This window comes from Protopterus annectens, chromosome 1.part2 (genome assembly GCF_019279795.1).
Source record: "Protopterus annectens isolate FY-2018-M chromosome 1.part2, PAN1.0, whole genome shotgun sequence".
Classification (NCBI taxonomy): domain Eukaryota; kingdom Metazoa; phylum Chordata; order Ceratodontiformes; family Protopteridae; genus Protopterus; species Protopterus annectens.
The window spans coordinates 282432116-282449600 of NC_056727.1; the positions used below are offsets into that span (position 1 = coordinate 282432116).

Here is a 17485-nt window from a genome sequence, read left to right on the forward strand (position 1 = left end):
ACTTTTCATGACAAGAATGATAACACATAGGGAAGGCCTTTTTCATGTATCAAAAAGTGAAAGCTGTCTTACTTTTTAAATTGATATTTGAAGTTAGAGGCGCCTTCTTTTAATTCTGAAACTCATAAGCAGAAGCCCAAGAGTTGAAGGGAAAAAGAAAGACTATGAAAATACTGGAGAACAGCGCATTTCAAACATCACTGTTCTCCTTTAAAGTTGTTTTTGTAGGGGGGAGGCAAGCACTTTTCCATCTCCTAATGCAGTTATTGCCGTACCTCTGAGGAAAGGGAATACTCCAATGAACAATCTGGACTTTATTCCATACTAACTCTGATTTAGTCTCAGTATTCTGGACTCTTACTGACATGTCTGAGATTATCAAGTGATCGCCAAAATTCAAACTTATTTCAGCTGTTCAATAGTAAGACTGCTTGTAATAATCTTATTTAACTTAAGCACTGCTGATTTTTATCTATTTTTTTTATCCAGGTTCCCTGGCTTCAAAGAAGTACGGTTGATCCCTGGTCGACATGACATTGCATTTGTGGAGTTTGACAGTGAAGCCCAGTCAGGAGTGGCACGTGATGCTCTTCAGGGATTCCGAATTACACCAGCCCATGCCATGAAAATCACTTATGCTAAAAAATAAAACTGGATTCTTCAGCTGGATTTTGTAGAGAACTTATTATATGGTTTCCACAAGACATTACCTGCAATCCACTGGTAACATGCAGAAGTTACAAGAGGTGTTTGCATTCTGGACATCTGAAGATGGTATAACTTTGCTTTCAAATAAGACCATAACAAACACCAGTATCTGTACTGAACAGATGATAGTATTAAGTTACTGAAATTTTATCAGAATGTTGACTTTTTTGTAAAAATAAATAAATATAAAGTATGCATTTTGTGTTTTTTTTTTGCACTCCTTGACTTACCAAGATAAGATTGAAGAATTCGGTCTGATAAAAGTAAGTGGAGATCTTTTTTTCTTCCTTTTCATTATATGACACTAAATTGCAGGCACCTGTCTTAAAAAGTGTTAAACACACAACTGAGCAATTCAAACATGAAAATAGAAGCATTGTTCAAAATATTTTGCAAATTTTGTGTGTCATGTTTTGTTTTTTTGAGTTATGCTTTTATCAGGGTATGTATGCTAAGGAAAAACTGGACAGAGTATTAATTTTTTATAAATGGGACAATATTGTATTGTTCCTTTTTAATATTCAGCATATTGAAAGCAGGATATTTGTATTTCTGATAGTCTACAACGCAATGATATTCTAATTTCTAATACAGTCTACATTCTGTTTGTAAGTAATTTATTCACATGAAAATGTGTGACTTTTTGCAGTATGCTATATTAAAGACCTTGGATGTAAAGTGGATATGGCTGTGAAGGATGAGAGTTTATTCAAGTGCACACACTAGCTGTGATATTTAGATTCATTTTGTGGAGATGTCTTTTGGACAAACTTAGTGGTAATGAGTGCCCCACTGTCTTGGTGAATAACTGTTGTGAATCTGTGCAGGCTGTTTGCAGATGCATTCAGTAGGACCCATAGATTCTGACAGGTGATTTTCATAGATGCTTAACATGCCAGTAATGTCTAAGTCTTTTATCTCCTGACAGGTTACATCTTTGGAAATAAGATACTTTAGTGAAATTAACACCTAATTAACTGTGGATGCCTTGCTATCTTGGTATCAGAGGAAGTAGCCAGATCTGAGGGTTAAGAATGTTCATTTTCTTTAATTTAAAATCAGAAAAAAATAGCTTGAGAAATACACATTCTCACCTTCTGGACACTTTAGGAATGATTGTTTTGTTAGAGCAGTGCTAAGAAAATATGTAACGTAACCAAAAGCATGAATGAGTAATCCCACCTGGGACTGCTACCTTATTGCATGATTGTTTACTCTTCCACCCAAAACTCACATGCACTCACATACACACTGATAACAGACTGTGGGTAGTTAGCTCATATCCTTATACTCTTGTAAGATGGTGCCTGAAATTGGTTGTTTGGAATAACCATTCTCATTGCTGTGCTGCACTTCTCTTGTCGTTTAACTGGAGTTTGTTGAATAGGGTAGATGATACAGTCTTATTTATTGACGTTTGATTACTGGGAAAGTCCATCTGGATAGCAGACCATTAAGTGGAGGCCCAGGGAGAAAAACTCCAAAGTGTTATAACATATTTTAAGAACAACAATTTTACAGTCTTTAAAAATAATAATACAAAAACAGATACAGTTTAAGCGAATTATAAGAAATTAGTCATAATGTGAAAACATTGCTAAAGAATAGATACAACTGTACAACAATGGTTTAGTATTTAGAGCAATTATAGCCAGTTTATAGAGAAATTAAAGGTAAGTTAGTGTAATGCGAACAGGGATTGCAATGCAAAGTCAGAGGAAAAGCAGGCTTATAGAATAATGTAAACAGGGATTGCAAGACAAAGTGAGAGAAAAGCAAGCTTATGCTTTATTTAGAGAGAAGGACTGGAGAGAAACTGATAGAAGTAAGGAAGTGAGTGAAGAAGGGAGAGTAAGGATATGTACATTTTTAATAGGTATTTGTTCACATTTAGGGATGTAATTTATCCTGAAGTTGACCAAGAACAGAGCTATATTTTGACTAGGAAGTCTTTCAGAATGATTTTGAAGGACGGAAGGGAGGGTACTGTCCTGATGGGTAGAGAGATAAGGAGTTCCATGCTTTAACAGCATGGTATGACTACAGACAATGCCCAGCAGATTTTATAGGTTTGTGGACAGACAGGAGTTTTTGGTCACTGGATTGTAATGACTGACTAGGAACATAGTTTTGTACAATGTCATTTAGTGCTGGACAAGCCGATGCATTCTGGATAATGTTATAGGGGGTAAGAAGGCGTGTATATGTTGAGCTTACATATTCCTGTAATTTATATAAATATATATATTTGTAGGGCACAACAGTGGTAATAGTACAGCAGTACTCACTGCCAGTAACAGAGTTTCCATTTACTTTTTACTTACAGGAATTGGATGTTGAAGGGCTGTGTATAAGAGCAGCAGTTTGAAGTAAATAGTAATGGACATTATTTCTTTCCCTTTCATCACAGACATCAGATTGATAGTAGACAAAAGTAGCATTGAGCTTGGAGCTTTTAGTGAAATCTTTTGTCTAGAGAGTCCTAGCTGTTTCAGGGGGAATTCAGTCTGGTCTGATCTAGCTAGAGGTATTACTGCAAGACTATTTTTTGATAAGTTAGCTGGTTTCTTTTTCTCTGCCTTAAATAGCCAGTGTTTAAACTAGTTTGTACTTGTTTGCTCAAAGCTGCAGTGAGATAGGCCTTCTGCCATTGCTGTGCATGAGACTGGAAAAGGATAAGTGCTTATTTTCAACTGTTTCCTGCACTTCTGTTTTACCAAAAACATTTGCAGCATATCTGTTTAAACTGTGCAACTGTTTTTTTTTTTTTGTTTAGATTTAGTGAATTCAGTCCTTACATCTGTTCTGATATTTGTCTCCTTTTTGTTTGTCTGTTCTTTTTACTTGTTGCTGTACTTGAAAAATACTAGCATAGAGCTGAATATCTATTACTGTTTGTGACCTTTGGAGCTTGTAGTGAAATCTTTTGTCTAGAGAGTCCTAGCTGTTTCGTCTTGGGAAGAGGAATTCAGTCTGGTCTGATCTAGCTAAAGGCGTTACTGCAAGGCTATGTTTTATTTTTTTTTTTATTGGATAATTTGGATGGTTTCTGTTTCTCTGCCTCAAATAGCCAGTGTTTAAACTAGTTTGTACTTGTTTGTTCAAAGCTGCAGTAAAATAGGCCTTCTGCCATTGCTCTGCTGTGAAATTTGGAAAAGGTAAGTGCTCATTTTAAACTGTTTTTCTGCCCTTCTGTTTTACTAAAAACATTTGCTGCATATCTGTTTAAACTGTGCAGTTATTTTTTACACTTAGTTCAATCCTTATTTCTCTTGTGATCTTGTGCATCCCACCAACCTGCCCAACTGCTGTTGTGGTATTAAAGCTTGATGGCTTTGAGTTGCCCACCTCTAGTATAAATTTGATACTGGACACTCCCCTAGTCCCATTACATCAGCTCATTCTACTGTGTAAAGTGAGATAAGTTGTGAAGATCCACCCCTTAGCTTTGCAACCCTGAATTAACTTCTGTCTCCTCACTTTCTACTTTAAAAAAATGTGCCTCTTTCTACTTTTTTGCTGCTTGAACTTAGGATTTCAACTGCATTTAGTTTGCCGCATTTATTACTGCTTGTCAGTAGCCTTATTAAAATTGATGACAGTATTCTACTGAATTGCTGCCTTATTTCAGCCATCTTTTACTGTTGTGATTGTGAGCTACTGTTTTAAAAAAAATTACTGATTTATTATATTTCATTGCTATCTACTGCAGTTCATTACTGTTTAACTGCACTTTACTGCATTTTGTTACTGTTTAACTGTATTTTTTCATACGGTGAGCTCTGTTCTTTTGACCGCAAGTAGTTAATCTGTGCTTTTTTTTACTGTGTTCTTAAACTTAAATTGAGTAGCATAGTCCAGATATAGGTTTGCTGCATCCAGAGGTTCAGCTTCAAGGTTTTTAACCCTTTCTGAGGTATTCCAGCTACACATTTTCCCTTAGTAGCACTTGTGTGATCGCCTAGTAGTACTACTACTCTTAGACTTTCCACCCTTTACTGTCTTAACTCTCTCTGGCCTGTCTCCCTCAGTTTCTGACAAATATGAATGGGCAATTTACATTTTCTCCTGCCATTCTGGTTGATATGGGCATCCTGAGACAGCGTTAGCAACTGCCTAATGTACATGGACAACCCTCTGCTACTACCACCTTAGGAACACAATTTGTGCGAGATGCAGGTACATCAAGCACCTAGTCTCATTCCTCTCTCCACCACAAGCCAGTATATCTGGCACTGAGAAGGTTGTCAATGTAAACACCACACCTACACAACACACCCCAACATATGTGGAAGTCCTCAACAAAAATATATCCAAACAAAAGACACGTTCGAGGCAAAACACAGGTGAACTCCACTGCCCACCATGCCACACATAGTCCACACACTTGTCTCACAGCCACTAAGGCCTAAACATAAACCCAACATACTAGTCATAGGAGACTCCATTGTGAGACACCCACGTGCCCCTCACCAGGCTGGATAAGGAGAAAGTCATGGTTAGTTGTTTGTCGAGTGCCAGAATCCGCCATATCCATGCAATCAAGTCTCTCAACCTGTACTGTTATGACTCTATCATAGCCATGTTGGCATGAATGACTTGAGCCATACCTCCCTGGACTATATGAAGAGAGACATGCTCGAGCTCGCTGAATGTGTCCCAGGCAGATATGTCCCTAGCCTTAAGCAGCATTTTACCATCATCCAGAATGATGCCTCAATACAAACAGAAAATGATTGAGTTTAACAATTGGCTTAGTTTCTGGTGTCATTCCGGGGTGCTCCAGTACCTGACAGCCTAGGATGACTTGATTGACAAACCACGATGCTTTGCCAGAGATGGTCTGCATCTGTCTCCCTTGGGCTTCAGGCTCCTGGCAAGTTTACTCATCCTGTCATACATTTAGTCCCCAAACCATGGGCAGCAAAGCAAAAGGAAGTAGAGGTGCAATATATATATATATATATATATATATATATAAGACATGCACACCTCCAGGCTAGTCAAACAGTATGACACACATGAAACACTCCAGGTGCAGTTAATAATTGATAAGACCCTTATTCAAACCATAGCTAGCAATAGGACTCCAACTTTGACTCAGGATGCCCACTCCATATCAAGTTTCAACCCTTTACCGTGATCCTGGGCAACTTTAACTATCCAACCATAGATTTGAAGAAATACTCATGCCAAAAACACAAATGCCAAGAGATTCCTTGATTTTGTCAATGCAAATGCCTTGGACCAGTTTGTTGACACCCCCAAAAGAGGTGAAAATATCTTGGATTTGGTATTAACCAGCATGAGTAACTGCTGCAGCATCCCTACAGTATCATCATCCCTGGCAAGATCCAACCATAAAGAGGTCACTTTTGAAGTCACGATCTCCCCTGACCGGCCCCCCAGCTAGGGTCAAACAAATAAACTTCTCCAGAGCTGATTACAACCTCCTGAGGGAAGGTATTAACAGTTTCACAGCCCCCTCCCGCTCCATAGAAACTGGCATGTATGTCCATACCTACAGCAAAGTACTATATGAGCATTTGTATAGTTGCATGGAATCAGGAATACCCAACAGGGCAAAGTTCTCCTCCACAAGGAAGAGTAAACCTGCCTGGTGGACATCTACAGTAAATAAACTTTATAATATAAGGAAAAAATTGCTGTCCAGGATCAAGAAGGAGCAGGTGCCTAATTGGAAGCAATCACTCCTTAGCCTTAATCAAATAAGAGCACAAGTGAAATCCTCCAAAGCAAACTTTGAGTCCAAACTGGCCACTTCTACTAAAGACAATCATAAGGCCTTCTTCACATATGTCTGCAGTATCAAAGGAAGCACCCAGGTCTGTTCAGAAATGATGGTCAAGGACACCACAAACACAAATGCTGTAGATAAAGCCAACTTGTTGGCAGACAGGTTCAGTGAAAACTTTACCCTTCTGTCCCCTCATCAGTAAGACAGGACATTCCAGTACCTGCCCCTCTCCCCTTATCTCTAGAGAACAAGTCATCCCTGCCCTCTGAAAGGCCACAAATACAGCCTCCATGGACCCAAAACCATCCGTAGCTGTATCCTACATGAGTTCAGGCAGGACCGTGCAGCACAGTTAGGCACCCTATTCAACCAAAGCCTGAGTACTGGCTTCATCCCAGCCGAGTGGAGGACAGCCACTGTCATCCCTTTGCACAAAGGTGGAGCATCCACCAATCCAGGAAATGACAAACCCATCAGTCTAACTAACCTGGTCTGCAAGACCATAGAGCGGGTTGTCATGGTCCTCATTAACAAGGACATTGGCAACCTCCAGACACTGGATCCCACACAATATAAAAACAGGCAAACCCCTGAGTAGACAAGGGAACCAACTAAAGTAGACCAATAATAGCAAAAATAACAGAAGTGGTTCCACACGGCAGGAAATTATTGCAGAATAAATTTATTGCAAAAAGTAAGCACTTTCATGATTAACATTCACTTCTTCAGACTGTTTAAAAGGCAAAATAGCACACACCCTTATAAATACTCATTCAACCAATCATGCTGCAAATAAAGCCTAATTGCTTTAACTTATAAAATGCCAAATTAGTTAAAAACAGCATTCTGCAAACATTTAAAATATATGTATAAAAAGCATGAATACAAAATTCTATGTCTGCTTGTCGTTACATAACATGATGAGCTGTACTAATTGCACATAAATTCCAGTTAAATATAAAAGCAGCACAATGATAAAACTAATATACATACAACAAAATACACCTCTAAAACATGCTCACTCAGGAATTGCAAGGCAGAGTCTATTGTGAGATTATACCTAATACTATACAGAACTATTAATACACATAATAATGCTTAAGGGCTCTTGCCTTCAAAAAGGGTTTAAGAGAAACCCTATTATTTAGACCTGGAGGTTTATCTGCTTGAAGACGTATGATCCACTTTTGCTCATAGGATTCAGTTCTATTACTCAGGTCACCTTTTCTTAAAGTTTCATGCATAATATCCAAAACAAGAAACTTAAACTTATGGTCAGTACCTGTTTTGGCTACATGGAAAGCTAGGGCATTTGTTTCTTTAGCATTCCTAATATCTCTAGTGTGTTCTAGAACTCTGTCTTTTAATACCCTATTCGTTTTGCCTACATAAAATGAAAAACACACAATACAATAGCAGAAATACACCACATTACTAGTCTGGCAATCCACATAGAATTTATTATTTCAAAACCAAGGTGGGGATGCTTAAAATGTCCACCATTGTATATATGTGTACAAGCACACATCTCCTACACATATACGTCCCCATTCTATCTGACAGAATCTGTGGTGTTGCATGCTGTGTTTTATAACATAGTTGTCTCTTGAGGGACTTATTATTCCTAAAGGCAAAATGGGATTCAGGAGCTATAATGCCTTCTAGCTCATTCACAGTTGAAAGAATATCCCAGTTATTACTAATGACATTACAAACCATACGTATATCACTGGCATAAGTCAGGGGCATCCTAATCCTATTGCTACAGCCTTGGGTCACTGTACAAATACCATTAACATTGCTATTGGTAGTAGCATTAGAGCTGGAGTCATTGCATAAAAATGGTCTACATCTCCCCTGCCTTTCACTTCAGGCCTGATTGAGGATGACTGTAAACAGGGACTCTACATCTAGAGTCACAAAGAGGCAAGGACCCTGAATAACCTCAGTGTAATTATTCAACTCACTAAGAAAACAGTATCTTTAAGGATGGTGCTACACTTATCCAATACATCATGGAAGTTATTTTCTGCAAAAATAGAAAGAGGTTCAGTAACCCAACCTCTACTTGAAACAGTAAGACGCATTGGTGGAGTTGCAAGGTGTAGAGTCCCTGTTTACAGTCATCCCCAATGACTGGGGCATTGAGAACATAAGGGAGATACTTCTCAGTAATAACATTCCAAATAATAAAGTGTCCTTGATCTGTTCACTACTCGAGATTATACTCGGGAATAATTTGTTTATTTTTGGAGATCTACATCCAAGGGGTAGGCATAGCTATGGGGACAGCTTGTGCCAATAGCTACGCCAACCTCTCCCAGGAAAACTGGGAAGCCAAATATGTTTACCCCGGGAATCATCTCTGGGTCACTGCTGGACAGAGGCACAACAAACATACACACACAGTATTAAGGTGTGGCGTAAGCTAATATAATGGGCTAGGCTTATAAATGCCTTAGGGCAGATAGCCTAGTATAAACCTATGAACCTATGAACAATACTTACTGCACTTGTATCAAATGGTACAAAAGGTCTGTGGATGACATTTTTAGTTGTGGCAAGGTACAGAACAACAATTACTTGATTTAATCTGTTTTTTGAATGAGTTGAATGGGTTTCTTAGGTTTACCTCCAAATATTCAGCAGTAGGGCTGGAATTTTTGGATGTTAAGGTAACCAAAGACATGGCTCAAAATGTTTCCACAACCATGTATAGGAAGGATGTGAAGAAGAACAATATCCTGCATAATACTAGTATGCATTCGTGGCATACTAAGTCTAATGTGCTTAGAGGTCAGATTTTTCGTACGATGAGGCTTTATAGTGAAGATGCCCAATTGAGGATGGCACTGCATACCCTTAAACAAGAGTTCATTGAGAGAGGCTACAGGGCTGAGGCCATTGATATACAGATAGCCCAGGCCTGGAGTGAAAGGCAGAGGAGATGTAGACCATTTTTATAACTCCAGCTCTAATGCTACTAATAGTAATGTTAATGGTATTTCTACAGTGACCTAAGGCTGTAGCAATAGGATTATGATGCCCCTGACTTATGCCAGTGATATACATATGGTTTGTAATGTCATTAGGAATAACTGGGATATTCTTTCAACTGTGAATGAGCTAGAAGGCATTATAGCTCCTGAACCCCATTTTGCCTTTAGGAATAATAAGTCCCTCAAGAGACAACTATGTTATAAAACACAGCATGCAACACCACATATTCTGTCAGATAGAATGGGGACGTATATGTGTAGGAGATGTGTGACTTGTACACATATACACAATGGTGGACATTTTAAGCCTGTACACATATACACAATGGTGGACATTTTAAGCATCTCCATCTTGGTTTTGAAATAATAAATTATATGCGGATTGCCAGACTAGTAATGTGGTGTATTTCTGCTATTGTATTGTGTGTTTTTCATTTTATGTAGGCAAAGTGAATAGGGTATTAAAAGACAGAGTTCTAGAACACACTAGAGATATTAGGAATGCTAAAGAAATGAATACCCTAGCTCTCCATGTAGCCAAAACAGGTACTGACCATAAGTTTAAGTTTCTTGTTTTGGATATTATGCACAAAACTTTAAGAAAAGGTGACCTGTGTAATAGAACTAAATCCTGTGAGCAAAAGTGGATCATACATCTTCAAGCAGATAAACCTCCAGGTCTAAACAATAGGGTTTCTCTTAAATCCTTTTTGAAGGCAAGAACCCTTAAGCATTGATTATTATGTGTATTAATAGTTCTATATAGTATTGGGTATAATCCCACAATAGACTCTGCCTTGCAATTCCTGAGTGAGATGTTTTAGAGGTGTATTTTGTTGTATGTATATTAGTTTTATCATTGTACTGTTTTTATATTTAACTGGAATTTATGAGCAATTAGTATAGCTCATCATGTTATGTAACAACTGACAAGCCCATCTGTTTATTCTCTGCTATTTAGACATAATTTTGTATTCATGCTTTTTATACATATATTTTAAATGTTTGCAGAGTGCTGCTTTTAACTAATTTGATATTTTATAAGTTAAAGCAATTGGGCTTTATTTGCAGCATGATTGGTTGAATGAGCATTTATAAGGGTGTGTGCTATTTTGTCTTTTAAACAGTCTGAAGAAGCGAATGTTATTCGCGAAAGCGCTTACTTTTTGCAATAAATTTCTTCTGCAATAATTTCCTGCTGTGTGGAACCACTTCTATTTTTATTTTTACTCTATCCCACAGTTCGGTTTCATCAAAGGGAAGTCATGCCTCTTAAATTTGGTTGACTTTGAGACAGTCACCAAAGCCATGGATGAGGGGAAGACAGTGCACACTGCTTACCTTGACCTGGCCAAAGCCTTCAATACTATTCCTCACTCAGGTATAATAGATAAACTCTCTCAACTAGGCATCAATCCATACGTTACCAGATGGGTAGCAAAATGGTTGACTGCTAGAACCCAACTGGTCTAAATAGGGGAAGCCACCTCCGCAGTAGACCTGTAATGAGTGTTCTATCCCAAGGATTAGTCTTGGGGCCTCTGCTGTTTGGGATATACTTTTCTGATGTACAGGCCAAAAACCAGTGGGATATGGCTGACCACGTTTGCAGATGACTGCAAGTTGGGTGTTGTCATCATTTCCCCTAGAGATGTGGACATCTTGCAAGAGGGTCTCACCCAAACAAATGACTGGTGCCAGAAACATGGCCTCAAACTGAATGCCAAAAAAATGCATCATCATCCCCTTTTGGGAGAGTGACGATCTCACAAATTATCAGATTGATAATAAGGTCCTAAGCACGCAATCAGTCTTGAGAGACTTGGGCACCCAGGTTGATAGCAAACTGACTTCCATAGTGCCTTTGTTGTATGGAAAGCTTTCTACATGGCCCACCTCATTAGTAAGGGTATCTCATTCAGGGACAAGGTGGTCATAACATCCCTGAATTCTTCCCTTATAAGGCCCATTATTGAGTACAGTGCCCCTTTTGGCATGTACCACATAAAGCACATGCAGCAGCTGGAGAGACCACAGAGGCTCCTCACCAGGAGAATCCAGGTCCTCAGACATCTACCCGACATAGGTGGGCTAAAGGCCCTGTCCCTCTGCTCAGTCTCCTACAGACTCCTCAGCGGTGACCTTTGTCTTACATACAAAGCAATCTCAGACCCCACCCTAATGGGACTGCTGCATATCGGCAAATCAAGGTCCATTCCAGTACCCCGCACACGTGACCTGAACCTGATCTGGGACATAAATAGGACTTGTTGGCAGGACAGATGTGTCCCAGAGAGACTCCCCCTTTTGTGGAATAAACTCTCTCTCCATGTCAAGCAGAGTACCTCATTAACCCTTTTTAAGCTTAATCTGGATAACTGAATGGGAAACAGAAAATAACCCCCTGAGATTCCATCTGTGTCCCTGCTGGACAGTGGCATAGGGTGCTGACTTGTTGGCACATGGACTAAATTCTTGGCTAAGCTTGTAAGGGCCTCAGAGCCAATAGGCTAGTTACTTCCTATGATTGATCATTGAAATTGCTACAACCAGTGACTACAGTGTATTATGTATAGCGCGACACAAAGTTATAAAATACCAGTATTTGTAGGCAGAAATGAGGGCAATGTGGAAGGATACCCAGACCATTCCAGTAGTAGTAGGAGGAGGAGAAATGGGTCTTTATAAATAATGGTTACAGTCATACTTGGATATGTTACTAATATATGCAACTCTGTAAGAATTGCAGAAGGCATCATTACTGGGCACATTGCAGGTGCTTGAAGAGCACTTATGGCTAACATCAAAGATTAAAACAATACTAATGTCTTAAATTTTAATCATACTTTGATTTCGGAATGGAGTCCATTCCTGCCATGGTATTGGAAACCCAAAAGACTTGGACAGATTAAAAAAAAGGAGTAGAATGCAGAAATGTCTGAGGAGCAAACAGGGGTGGGAGGGGTAGAGGTAGGCTTTGCATTAAAAAAAGTGTAGTTAAACAATCACTGTTAGACAAGGTGACAGTGTTTACCTTGAATGACCAGGTAACTGTGTTTACCTTGAATGACCATTATATGTTTATAAGCACAGCATGTTGGAACCATTCAAACATCAAGTAATCAGCACTGATTAATTATTAGGGTGGAAGGTGAAAAGGTAGACTCTGTGTAGGCAAAGGGATATTATTTGATGACTATTAGCCAGTCATTCATATGACTTTCTAGTTTGGGGTCAGTACATTTGTGTAACAAAAGCAAGTTGAAATGCATTATCGTGATTATTGCTTGTTTAATTTTCATTGCAGTAAGCTGTCAGAGGTGTCTTTGAATAACATGTACAAGCTGTGTGTAAGCAGAGGACACTTACATGCTCACTGTTAAATGATTATTTGATACGATGTGTGAGGCAGCAAGGTGTCTGAAAGCAACACGTTTAAATACATTACTGTGGACTTTGTACATCTCTTCTGTTTGATTGAAGAAAGTACAGAAAATGGCTATATTTTAGCAAGTAAAGGAAAGCATGGAGTATGGAAGTGACTAACCCTTGCTGACACTTTCACACTTAAGTAATCCTGTATCTTGTGTGAGGGGCAGTGTGATGGCGTGTAAAATGTAGTTGGATCTGTGTGTGGAAAAAAATCATCATAGATTTTGAGAATGTTTGTGAATTCATCACTGACAAAGTATGTATACCCAATCAGAAAGGGTATATTCTGTTGGGAAAGTATGTGCATGAAGGAGTTGAAATTATTTGGTGTAAATTATAGGCACAGTAAAACCACAACCCATTTTTTGGATTTCTAGTTATTTTGTTGTAATCTATTGCAGGGATGTTATAAAATTATATTTGGATTATGTTCACAACAAATATTAATATTTTCCTTTTCTCTTTAATGTATATATGTAAAACATAAAGTCATGAAACATATACTTTTGTAATGTAGCAGTTAAACTCACTATTTATTTGTCAATGAAAGGGATGGTATTTATGCTGTAAAATAAATTTTACCATGGGTTGTTACATTGCATTCTGAAGTTAAACAACCATCTCTTCTATTAACTTGGCATGTAAAAGCACAGGCTGTGTACAGTTTATAGCTGAATATCCAAATGTGTTGTCCAAAAATGTTTACTAGACAATGTGAAATGTTTTCAAAAGTATATCCCTGTCTTTAGGCCTACATGGCCTTTAAAATATGCTCAGCTGCCAAGCTGCATTATACTCTTACTGTTGTGGTAAGGATGACTTCTCAGGGTGAGAAATATAGCACATGTAAAGAATGCAAATTTGCTGAATTATAATTACATCAGGATTAACATCCTATATATTTCCACAGATAAAGAAAAAATTACTTCAAACTTGGCATGATCAGAAACTCCATATGTTGAGGCAGTATGCTGCAGTTGGTTATAGTACTGAGCTGTAGAGAAATCCTTAAGGGCACAGTAGTTGTTTAAGGTGCATTTTGTATACAAGGTATCATATTTATTCAGCGGAAATTGTACATGTTGCATTATACTGAATTTTCATTAGGTGGTGGGTTCTGACTTTTGCTTATGATAGGGACTGTGGCAGATGTCCATGATATATGTTTTTTAGCTGTTTTTACATAAAAAGTAAAACTATATATTTCACTAAAACCAAATTTTTCTAATTATATTTTTCTACTTATATACTTAGCATGATATGACCAAAATACCAAGTGTCATTGATCAAAATCCTTAAATGTAGAAAGACAGTTTTGGGTGCATGTTATACCAGAGTATCTTTTGTAATTCCTTGAAAGTTTTGTTAAGCATTGTCAAAGGTGGACCAACATACAGCCTTTATGCATAGTAAACCAGCGAGAAGGAAGACAGAACACTGCCTATACTTTTCTTTCATTTTAATTTATTTTGACTATATATTTCTTGCCATTTATATTTTTAGAAGGAAAGTGAGCTGGTCCATAGACATGTTTTTTACCCACAGCCCAGACTCGCAATTGAACACACACACAACTAAGTACAAGAGCACCTTCCCTGCCGCAACAGATGAAAGTTGTGCATTTCTGTAGTGGTATGGTCCTGGACATTGGTAGGGATCTTTTTCTCCTAAAATTTATAACAGTTCATTTGAGCACTGTTTCAGGGAGTATATTGATGCATTCCTTCCTTTCTCCTCTGATTACTTCACATGTAACTACCAAATGTTAGGGAATCTGCAGCATTTTATGGTCATAATTTGGCATGATGATTTATACTTGTTTCCATGCATTCCCTACTCTAGGTTGTGCCATGTTCTGGCTAAGTGGTGTTGCCAATCCATTTTTCTAGTTTCCTCATAACAGGACTGTTTAATAGATTAAGATCATACAACAATGAAGTGGAGTTAAGGCAGATCTTTCTTTACTTTCAGTGTTCTTTACTATCAAAGTATATTTAAAGATGTAGGGTTGTGGGGAGAGGGTTGTCAGCCCTGAAAAATCACTGTTTTAATGTTACAGTTGATGGTGTATATTGTACACATTTTTCTTTCATTCTGAACTATTTTTGATAAACGTGGCTTGGAGTTTTATAGCTTTATATTTAGTTTCTGCTCCTGTGATTGTCAAGTCATCTTAACCTAAAATCCATGTACTAAACAGGTAATATGTTGCAGTCAAATTGAGAACTGAGGTAAATTAGCAACTTTAGATGCATTTTACATGTGTATCCTAGTGTAATTCCATAAAAGGTCATCCAACCGTCTCCTCATCCAGACATGCAAAACTAATAACTCAGCTGGTGACTCCCTTCTCACCAACTCTGCAGGGAGAACTTGGAACAAACTTCCCCCTGATATTACCTCTCTCTCCAATTTAAGTCAATTTAAAACTAAACTAAAACTACACCTGGGGTCAATACGTACTTGCCATTGTCTAAACCCGGGACAGCTAACTCTCTATTTAACATAGTTCCCAAGCACCTGGCTATTTTCCTATGCTAATTTTTCTAACATTCTGTATAAATATGATGGAATAACTTATTTGGTTCTGGTTTGAATTGTATTTGATTGTCTTTTAAAAGTTTTTGTCATGGCTGGAGCTTTTCTCCCCGGGCCTCCACTGAAAATGGATATGTATCCAGTCGGATCTTCCCGGTTAACAAATGTAAAATAAAATAAATAAAAAAGTTTTCTTAAGAACTGTTCAAAGATGGAATGCTATGAGGCCCAAGTGTTGGTTTCTATTGTTTATCATGTTGTTGTATGCTCTGTTAACATTTAGGTTGGTGTATGACTTATGTTTAGGATTATGAATGCATGACATGTTCATTATAAGCCTTTGATGAGTTAGCATTAAGTAAAAATATGTATTTTGCAATTGCCAGGCAAAGCATATGCAATGACAAGCTTGGCAAAACCAAAACCCCTTGTGCAAAGGGTCACATTCAACACTAAGTTGCATTTAAATCCCTAAGGGTGGAAAGGCTGTCTTAGGTGCATTCTGCACCTTTGTGTGTTGTGTTGGTTTATTAACAACTGTAAAGGATTACTGCCATATGGCTGTCTATATATAAAGCTACCAAAAGTATGTTTGCACAGAGATTTTGATACCATAGACTATCATGGTACCTTACACTGTGTTTCCATGATGCAGCATATTTCAAGAATATCTGTATTGTTTGTCTGGCAGTTACCACAGAAGATTAAGGCTCTGAGTTTCATGTAGCCCAAGGTACAGAGGTTGACTCCTTACAAGTCAGTTTGCATGTTTGCAAGTGTGAGAAAGTTACATAACCAGCCAGTGTTTCCAGGGTTCCTCTGAAAAAAGATGCATGTTCAATGGACTTACTCAGCAGATGTATAAAATACAAATAAATTGAGTTTTCACTACTTTGGAAGTAAAATTCCTATTTGATTCTCCAAAATTTATAGCCAGTTGCAGTAGAGTTGATCACATGAAGATAAATCTGTGTATGTAATGTGTCTTTGTACCTGGACTATGAAGCCAAGTACAAGGAAATTGTGCATAAACAAAAAGAAATTCCTCCTCTGGTACCAAAAGAGGAGCCAATATATATTACTGCTGGATGTGTCCATGGTTCTCTAGTATCTCTCTCAGATCTCTGAAGCAGACGTTATTTACACTTTAAGTATATGTATGTGTTATATCTTCTTGCCTGTCGGTGAACCCCTTTTTGTTTTCAGACCACCAGTGAAACAATTTCTTAAGGGCATGCTTCACCTCACCCCAACCAGGCAGGGCTATTACATACCCTGTGGCATGAACTTTGTGTTGGAAAAATCAACCTTGACACCCTTCTAACCGGCATCTATGAACATTAAATTGTTGATTTAAAAAAGTGTCCCTCAATGAAGTATATTTAGAGCATAAAGGTTATCATAGCTTCAGGCCTTAATGTGTAGAGTGTTACCTCATATTCCACAAAGACAAGGGTAATCCTGCATACTAACCCATCTTGTATGTTAGGAATGGTTAAAGAATTACCCTCAAACCAAACAGTACAACTCATAACAAGTAAAAGAATTTTGCATGTGTTGGGTGCTCACAGGCAATTAAACTATTTCTGGACAGAACCAAAGCTATCAGGAAATCAGAACAATTTTGTCTCCTTTGCAACACCACCTGAGACTAGCAGGCTCTAAACAAATGGTCACATTTCATCACATTTTGCGACAAGACCAGTGGAAAAGTCATGAAGGAGAGAATCAGGCTATACACTGCTAGAGCCTCAGCAACTACAGCTGCTTTCCTAAGACCGGTTAGTTTGCTATGATATCTTAATAGGCGGCCACATGATCCCCAGAGCATGCCTTTTCAAAGTACTACATATTGGACGTGGCCTCCAAGGCTAGAGCAGGATTTGGCTATGCCATTCTGAAGAGCATAATTTCCTTCTCTAAAATGCAGTAATTCACCTCCATGTTTCCAAAGAGAAGCCTAACAGCTTTGGGAATCTTCCCTACAATGGTAACCACACAAATAATATAGGGGAGATGTTCTTTGTATTTCACAGTTGCAGTGATCTGA

General features: G+C 38.2%; 1 protein-coding gene across 1 annotated transcript in view; it reads left to right on the top strand.

Annotated features, from left to right (window-relative positions):
- The window catches only part of SNRPB2 (small nuclear ribonucleoprotein polypeptide B2), a 536801-nt gene extending 535898 nt beyond the window's left edge, over positions 1 to 903 (top strand). Inside the window, exon 7 of the mRNA XM_044056063.1 lies at positions 490 to 903. Within this exon, the coding sequence (XP_043911998.1) occupies positions 490 to 649 (160 nt within the window). The 3' untranslated portion in view covers positions 650 to 903. The remainder of the gene's footprint in view (positions 1 to 489) is intronic.
- The last annotated feature ends 16582 nt before the right edge of the window (positions 904 to 17485 follow it).